The sequence below is a fragment of the Zerene cesonia genome, chromosome 9 (genome assembly GCF_012273895.1).
Source record: "Zerene cesonia ecotype Mississippi chromosome 9, Zerene_cesonia_1.1, whole genome shotgun sequence".
NCBI lineage: Eukaryota > Metazoa > Arthropoda > Insecta > Lepidoptera > Pieridae > Zerene > Zerene cesonia.
The window spans coordinates 1,268,170-1,277,511 of NC_052110.1; the positions used below are offsets into that span (position 1 = coordinate 1,268,170).

Consider the following 9,342-nt stretch of genomic DNA (forward strand, 5'->3'; position numbering starts at 1 on the left):
AGTTCTGAGATATTATGTAATGAAAATTTGTAATGTTTAAGCAACTTCAATATGTTTAGTTATGACGTATATTTATTGACCTGGTCACCAGTAACAATTATAATAGAACCTTAAACCATTTAACATATAACAAATACTCAATAGATAGATTGATAGACCAATGATATTAATTCTTCTTATTTCTCTATTTCAGGCGTTCCCCTCCTCTGCGAGGGCCCGGCTAGTTCACTAAGAGACGATTAATTGCTTTCCGCGCTGCTAAACAAAAACTCTCTTCATGTCGACTTTAAGCAGATCTCGGGCGACCCTGTCGCCTGCCACCTCAGAGAGATCAACTCTTCCCATGGGCGCTACAGCCGAACAGGGAAGTCAAGATTTTACACCTTTAGAGCCGACACGGGAGCAGCTACTTGCACATTTCTTCGAGCGTTTTAAATTCTACACTTCTCTTTGTCTTGGTACATCAGCTATACTCGCCGTATTTGCGTTTCTCTTCTTAATCCCATTTGTGGTTGAGCCAGCGATCCAAACAATTCTTGCTGAGTTTGCACCAGAAGCCGGAATATGTAGTGTGTCAAACCACGTGTATGCAGAAACATTGACAAATTGTACTTGGGCATCGTGTAGAGAAGGTTGCACCACAACGCATACAAAGTGCCACAAAATTCGAGTCAACTTAGCTAGAAGACCTTTCTTGGGAAATGAAACGTTACCAATTGAGTGGGACGAAACTAATTTAAAATTCTTGATCAATCCAGAAGGATGCGGTTATCCTCCTAAAGTGAATTGCTCAGTGTTCGCCAGTGAATATGCAGGGTCAAGGGCACCAAAGATCTTCCCTTGCTTTTATAGTATGACACGACCTGAGCTTGTTGTGGCGAGGTATTCCTGGGAAACAACAATACGAGGATTGATATTGGCCTTAGTTCTACCGACGACAGTATTTGTGTTCAGTTTAAGTGTCCTCGCATACTGGCATTGCCACTGCTGTGACAGGGCCTGTAACCGGCGAGTGCACGCTGAATCATTTGCGAGCAAAGAAGAGTAAGTAGCTTATGTAATATTATTTCTCATTAGACGTAAAAGAAGATTTGAATGATTTGTTTTCTGTTAAGGATGATTATAGAGTAGTTCTAGAAGTTTCTTATCAGATTGATGTGGTATTACAGGATAAACAAATACCAGTTCAAGGAAGAACCTTCATAGTTTCAGCTATAGATGTTTAGCAACTATTTATTATTTGCAAGTACGTTTATGTTTTGTATTGATCGGATTTATTTGAGCTCATAGCAATTATGACCATAAATCTTGATTTATTTTGTCATGTTTATATTTACATTACGATTAGTAAGCTTTTTGTACATTATCGTTGAACTCGACTATTAGCTTTTATTTTTATTCACTTCGTAACTTAGTAATTTGTTCTTATATTGCTCATTCACTGCTTTTAAGTAATATAAGCTTTGAAAAGGCTAGAAAATGATTATTTCTATTGAATGTCATAGTAGATAACTATACTTTTAATGTATTCACTCCGTTCGAACTACCATTACTATTCATAGAAATATTTAATAGACAAGTTTCTGTATAATTAAAAAAAAATTCTGCGTATATATTTCAAATATTAGATAGAAAATGTACTTATTCAACATTAAAATTCATAAATATTACATTACAATAGATTTTTGAAGTAAATTAAACATAGTGAAATATTATTAGATCAGAATGTGGACTTTAACCAACCTTATAACAGTAAATACAAATATAATGTACTTATACCCGCAGCTTCGCACGCGTTAACTTCGGAGTAGTTTAATAGATGTTATTATACATATAAACCTTCCTCTTGAATCACTCTATCTATTAAAAAAGAACCCATATAAATTTGTTGTGTATTTTTAAAGATTTGACCAAACTTAGGGACAGAGAAAGCGTCTTTGTTTTATGTTATGTATGCTGCACATCAATTTATATTATCTTATTTTGAATTTCAGTAGTAAGCTCCTCTGCGAATTGGATGACGATCCCAGCGATGACGTGTTCTGACGCCAAGCCACCACCTACCCCAGACGCCGGACCTCACCAAGGAACAACGGTTACACGCAATTGTAGACCAAACGATATCATTTTAAATACATTGTGCCTAAGGCCCGAAGGAACGAATTTTTCGCACGTTGTGATCCATTTAATTTATGGTGACAGTTATACAGGATGACATGTATCGATAAATATGGTTTCAAATGGGGTTCTTATTTCGTAATAATGATCTCATATTATATCAAATGAATAATTCGCTTTGTTTATATCAAATATAGCTTTACATGGTTCGTGATGTTTTTATGTAACTACATGGAAATATATAAAAAGAGCAGAGATTTCTCGAAGTTGTGGATTTTAATATTCTTGATCTCTCTCTTTGTATCGGGATTCATCGAGTTGTATTAATAATAGCAATTACTTGGCCCGTGTTACTTATTGAATATTTATCTGCGCATTGTAAGATATTATTTGCTATGTATGCAGCGGCAGCCAAGATTGAGCGAGGTTTAAGAATTTTATGTACCAATTCGTCTCTTTCTAAATTTGAGCTAAGTCGGATAGTCTAAGTAATGTTAATATTCGCTAATGTTTTATTGTTCATAAATAAGTAGATAGATAAATTCAGGTTCAACGCAACAAATTTATAATCAGGGCCAATAAATGATGGAATTTTAAAGGTAGGCATGCACATAGGTTCTTGATTGCGATTACAGAGATTGTTCTGTCTGTAGTTATTGGCACCGATTATATTGCATTTATTTAAATGTTTGAGTTTGTAAATATTATTTGTGTGTCAGTATTAGATTTTTTAACGTTTCTTATGTATAGAAATCTTCTACAAGGATCATGAATAGTTTTGTCAAATTAACTCTATGAATACTTTACCTAATGGAAAAATTATCTCATAGGTCGAACATTAATAATAAATTTTCTTTAGCAAAATACACGATAGTTGTTTCAGTACAGCTTTTTGTAATAGACCATAGATTAAGCATTTAAAATTAAAAAAATATATCTTATGCTGTATTTTCTGATAAAATTTTTATACTGCTGTCGAAAATCAAATTATTCTTCTTGATATCTAAAAATTAAACGTTTATTTGAATAATTAAACAATAAAAATTATTTATGAACGCTTTAATATTTTACATTGTTTAACAAGTTTACATAACATAACTGCTACAAAGGAAAAGCACGTTCTAAGTTAATTATTATGTGTGTCTTTAATACTTCTAATGAAGATAAGAGAAGTTGTTACTGGCTGTTAATATTTTTGATGGAAATAATTACGATATGTTTCTGCTTGTTTCGAGATATTATGTAAAAATCAAAGGTTTTAATTAAGAAAATATTTAAATAATACTTCTGTAATTTATAGATATAATGAATAATAAATGCCTTAGCCATAAATTGTATCTGCCATGGTGTGATATTAATGCTTATATGCAAATTATCAATATAATAAAGTTTTATTTAAATAAATCTCAATCTATTTATTAGGTTTCTAAGGTGGTTAATGAATAATGTCATGTTTTGTCTATAATTATGTATAAAAGATGCATTGTTAAATTTAGAAACATGCGTGAAAATTGTAATAATAGCGTAATGATTACATTAAAACTGTTTAAAAATGCAATTAGTGTCTTATTATTTATGTTATAATGGGTTTAAAATATAAAACAAACACGAATCATTACATTTTCCAACAAATTAAATTTAAATTATTACTAATTTTTCTTAAAAATAACAACGTGAAGAAATTTAATCATGTTTTAAACCCGTTTTTAATTAAAGTTTAAAATACATCAAGATTTGTATGCTTTGTTATGTTAAAAAAAATTTTGGTCACAGGTTTTCTGATAAATAAATAAATTTGAAATTATTGCTCGACAGCCCTGCCTTATGCAAATTTCCATCAACATTTTCATTCACTTTAGGTTTGTCTCAAAGAAACGTCTACGTAGCTCTTTAACGTTCGATATATCTTTATATGCGAAGTCATTTTCATTTTAAACCATTTATTGGCAATTTTTCAATCCCTAGTTAAAACTCGCTCCAATAAGTATTACCCAATAAAATAAAAATGTACTTCTAAAATTTCAGATCTTGTGAGATTAGAACGCATCTTTGAATGGTTATTTAATACTATATTCGACTATTAAATTATAAGCGAGCAAATCAGCCCTTAAATGTAGAACCATGTTAGACTAACTATAGTTTGCAACTATAAGATCATAACATTAAACGTTGTGATTTTGTATTACAAAAAGGTTCCACCAACGCTTAATTAAAAGGTAACCAATTCGTTTATGAAATATTTTGTAATTATAGTACAAATATAATGCTTCAAATGTATCTATGAAATACTTATTAGCATAATATATTCTATTTTAGATTATAATAACATCGATGTTATCGTTTCAATTATCACGCAGTTGTTAAAATTATGTAAATATGATTTAAATGTCGCTATGAATGAAATGTAAATATATTTAATACTCTCCGATATTATCTATTATTAATTATTTATGTAGTTTTAATGCATGTAAGCATGACACAAAGTGTTACGACAAATAAATGCAAAGCTTTCTTATTTTTGTTTGACTAAAGTTTATTTTATGACATTTTAGTTCTAACACAGTCTGATAATCCAAACAGTCGCTAAACGAAGACATTTGGACTGGTCAATCGGGTGGGTCAAGGGGCGAGACGCGGGAAGAACGAGCCCGAGCTACATACGCGATGTTGTTAGCAGCTCGGGACAATATTTAAGGGCTGTATCACTCATGTTTTAACGTCGTTTTCATCGTTACTATTAGATAAAAGGCGTTGTAATGTTATACACTGTTTCTTTGTACTGTGGTAACAGATATTGCTGAATAAAACAAATGAAACATTGTTAACGTCACAGGTAATTGAAAAAAGACATTTTTTTGGGTGCGTAAAGAAGTTTCTTATAAAACTACTGATCCGATGGCGAGAAGTCAAAACGCCTGTTGTTTATTTAAAATTTTAAAGACATTTTTAGTTAAACACAAATATTGATGCAAGATGTCTAATACCCATATTGGTCGGATATGAAATAAATTTGACTAAAACTACATATAAAATATTATATTGATGTTTTACATGATGTTTTATATTAATATATTATTTATAGTAAGAAAATAATTTCAGACACAACGTGGGTGTTCCACCATAGTAAGAAGGCTTATGTTTAATAGACAAGTATTATAGTTAATTACAACATTGATAAATAACAAGTAAATAATAAAAAACTGGCCATGTGCGAGTCGGACTTGCGCATCAAGGGTTCCGTACAAACCTGTAGGTACGTATTATAACAATCTTGAAATTAATTATTATCAAATCACAAATTCGTTAGATTTATATACTCATAAATCTTATTTAATCTTCAAGAGAATAATCTTCGTGTGCAAAATGTTAAACCAGTAAAGGTTCCTACTAATATTATAAATGCGAAAGTTTGTAAGGATGTGTGTGTTTTTTACTCTTTCACGCAACAACTAATGAACTGATTGCAAAGAAATTTGGTACATAGATAGCTGGACAACTGGAATAACGCATAGGCAACTTTTTATCGAGATATTCCTACGGGTTACGAGTGAAACCGCGGGGCGCAGCTAGTAGGTCATATTCGAGTCTCGCGTGAGTTTGCCCAAACGAATAATTAATTAGTTAATACCTTCGTTTATGCCCATATTTTAATATGACTCCATAATAAGTCAAATAATAGTCAAGGCCGCAAGCAAACAGTCAGGCTTGCTTGCTAGAGCCTAGCGATTTTAGCGAGTAATTTAGTAGAAGGAACGATACAATATAATGTTCTTTACTGGCTATACTGTAGCTCCTGGCGACTAGACTAGCAGTTAGCCAGAATGTAAGCCATTAGACTCTAGGCGTTGATCAATATATAGACATGTGGTGTGCGGCCGTGGTCTAAACTTCTTCTACAATGATTTGCACAAATCGGATATTTAATGTGGATTTCGAGGGTAATTGCAGATCAGTAAATGGAAGCTTTCGGTTCTTTAGAGATAAATGTTTTGATAGCACTCTCGTCTTGGCGTCTCTGGTTTAAGGCTCGTTTATTTTGTGCTATTCCGCCCAATGGAATTAAACTAATATTTAAACTTTCTTATTTCATCTATTGGACATCAATGTACAATGTAGGTAAGCTTACATGTAGGATAAGAAACGTGATGACTAGCAGATCGAATTTCACTAGTCACACTTATAGACGAGATGAAATATATACACGTTTGTTTTAGAAAAACTCAAAACTTACCATACATTTCAATTTGTTTTTTCACACCTTACGTTATTCAGAAACATACCTACGCTATTTTGTTCTTATATGTGTTAGACAGGTGAAGTCAGGGTGAGTAGATAGTACCTACTTGATATATTAGATTCTCATTAATATTTCGATCTTTTAATTTTTAGTTTTATAGCATTGAAATGCTTTATAAATGAGAAATTTTGAAAGAATAGAAAAAATTTGATCATGTATCCTGCCTCGTGATCAAATTTTTTCTATTCTTTCAAAATTTCTCATATTTCGAGATGTTTAATCCGCTTTCCAATAACTGCTAATAACGAACCTCTTCATGCTCCTCCCTAATACTTGAACCTCGAAAGCCGAAACACGAACTTATGACGTCTGAAGCCATTAATGTCTAAAGAATATAACGCGGCACTCATGTATTATATTTGCTATAAAATATACGCTATAAAAGTTAATTAGGTTTCTTCTGTTTCCTAATAATAATGCTGTAAATAATACGGCAATGCAGTGAACGCAATATTCCGTGTCACGTAGGGTTGTTCAACCCTTTTAAATATTAAAAAGTTAATGACATTTGGAAAGCCTAGCGGAGCGAGGAGCGACTGGAATCGTTCAATGTAAATAGTAATTTGCTGTGTAACACTTTTGTCGAGATGAGCACGCTTCGCCAGGCGTTGGGTCAGCTGAGGAAGACCACTCCTCCAGAGAATATCAGCGTGAAATAGTAGAAACCTACTCGGTTTCGAGGGCTTTCGGGGGGCTGGAGGCTCGAGTCCTTTTCCTGAATCTACCCAGTCCTTTCCTTTATTTCCCTCATTATTCCTTTATTCATTCCATAAAAATCTCTTAATTATTTAATAACAAGCCATTTAACTCATTCCATCTCTGAAGATATACAAATAGATAATCATTATTAATTAGCTCTTTGTATAATCCTATCCGAAATTTATATCTATAAGTTTTATAATATGAAGCTTATTTGTATTTAATCGAATCGCTTCAGTAATCATTCCGCTTATAAACATCATGCCGCTCTAAAATTACTTAGGTAGTATTTAGTTTTTATCGATCTTTTGATAAATGACGTGAGTACAGGAAAAATCATTCCAATATATCTTTTACAAAAACCTTTAACTAGACATTTTCTCACATAAGATTATCTTGTAGTTCTAGTCACTGAGTAAAATTGGGCTATGATAAAAGATAATATAATATTACTAATGTTCCACCCCAGCTTCGGTCGTGGAATATTTGAAATCGGTATTTCCGTTCCTTAGATTAGTGAGTTCAAACTAACAAACTCTTCAACTGTATATAATCATTATAAAACTTTCAATGCATCTTTCGGTGACTTTCAATTGAAGGCATTCAGACTATCATGTACAGTTTATAACTGTCATATTATTTATAACTGTTATAAAACTGTTATATTGTTATATCTACAGCTTTTATACTGCAGTGAATGTTAAGTAAATAAAAGTTATTTTTCAATTTAATTTGGTGTTTGCTTATGGTATAGTTAACGTATGTAACCACTGAAACAAGTATCACAGCCACATGCTAACAAATAAAGCTATATTTACACATTGAACTAATCTTTTATAATCTGAAATTACAAAAAAGCACATTATTACAATTATATCATCGCTCGGTCGCATTAAATGAATCACATTTTGATGCAATGCATGAATCATAAGATTTTATTAATTTCAATAATTTGAACTTAATAAAAAAACCTTCAAATAACAAAAAAAGTTTTAAAATGAGAACACTAGCTTTTACATTTTAAGAATAAAAACAAATAACTGAGAATAAAGAGAATGCTCCAATTACGATTTTCAGAGTCTCAAAGAAAGCTCTAATGTCTAAGATCTAGACAGAAATAGGTCATAGCCACGCCGTGATTAGCGTTTGTTCGCAATTGTAGAATTCTATAAGTCAACTTACTACATTCTTGGAAGTATTATTATAAAGTGAAGATTACAATCTTACTAATATTATTAACCCGAAAGTTTATGAGGATGGATGTATGTATGTTGTGGCTCTGTCACGGGAAAGCCACTGAACGGATTTTGATGATATTTGGCAATAAGTATGAACTGATGATAACGATAATGATAGTAATACGTTCTTGCTTGTGTACTGCATGGCTTGTTTTAGTTAATTGATGTATTAGATAAAACGTTTTCCTATTTGGTCAACATGATCATCATCACAAGCTCGTCCTGCTCCCACTGCAAGAACCACAAGGAAGATATCAGCTTTTAAACAAACAAGAATCATCAAATACGATACATCCAAACGTAAGTTCTGAGGTACTTACAAACCAAAAAAATACAGTCAAATTGAGAAAATCCTTTTTATGAAGATGGTTTACAAGCATAGTTTAGTACAGGATTTCCGTAATAAGAACTATCTTTGTCCCTACTCGGCTCTCAAACTATATTTGTACCAAATTTCATATAAACACGCGGATTAGGTCACTATTATTAATAGGCTTTAGCGCCATCTATTGATTTATTAAAAAAAACACAATCGTTTTAATAACCTTATTATAATTTATGACTTTTAACATTTTAATTTATTTTTGCTGAAGGTTATAAGTTTCGCGAACGTCTAATTGCTTCGATAACTTTCATAATGTTTGATACACATTTGGCAAAATTTCTAAAAAATCTGGCAAAAACATTTGGAACGTTAAACTCTATGGAAGGTTTTTCAATTCACCTGGCGCCAGGCCAAATGTGTTAGCCGGAAGTTTCGATTTCAAGCCCCAATAGCAGCTTAACAACTTAGTGCTAAAAATCGAATTATGCTAAATTACGCGAAGCAATATAAAAGTGTCTCCTGCATGTCGAGTTGAAGCTAAGGCCCATAATCGTTTAATCAAAGAAGATAAACGTCATGACATTTGTCGTACATTTCCCTTTAAATATGCGAGGGAAACTAATCCAAAACACACTAAGTGTTAGATATGTAAAGCAAGAAAGACT

General features: G+C 32.0%; 1 protein-coding gene across 3 annotated transcripts; it reads left to right on the top strand.

Annotated features, from left to right (window-relative positions):
* The first annotated feature begins 262 nt into the window (after positions 1-262).
* LOC119829059 (protein tipE-like) lies at positions 263-3,675 on the top strand. 3 transcript variants are annotated; one of them, XM_038351428.1, is made up of 3 exons: positions 263-1,044; positions 1,170-1,246; positions 1,995-3,675. In XM_038351428.1, exons 1-2 carry the CDS (start codon positions 278-280, stop codon positions 1,204-1,206), a joined length of 804 nt encoding a protein of 267 aa, XP_038207356.1. In that variant the 5' UTR covers positions 263-277; the 3' UTR covers positions 1,207-1,246; positions 1,995-3,675. The 3 variants fall into 3 exon arrangements, with proteins under 3 accessions (XP_038207356.1, XP_038207354.1, XP_038207355.1); XM_038351426.1 differs by lacking the exon at positions 1,170-1,246; XM_038351427.1 differs by lacking the exon at positions 1,170-1,246 and having other exon boundaries at positions 1,998-3,675.
* Positions 3,676-9,342: the final 5,667 nt, after the last annotated feature.

Excerpts from the sequence above, each read along its gene's own strand:
- LOC119829059 (XM_038351426.1), top strand. The coding sequence starts at position 278 with ATGTCGACTTTAAGCAGATCTCGGGCGACCCTGTCGCCTGCCACCTCA. Across the intron at positions 1,045-1,994 it reads TCATTTGCGAGCAAAGAAGA|TAGTAAGCTCCTCTGCGAAT; the intron begins GTAAGTAGCTTA and ends TTTGAATTTCAG.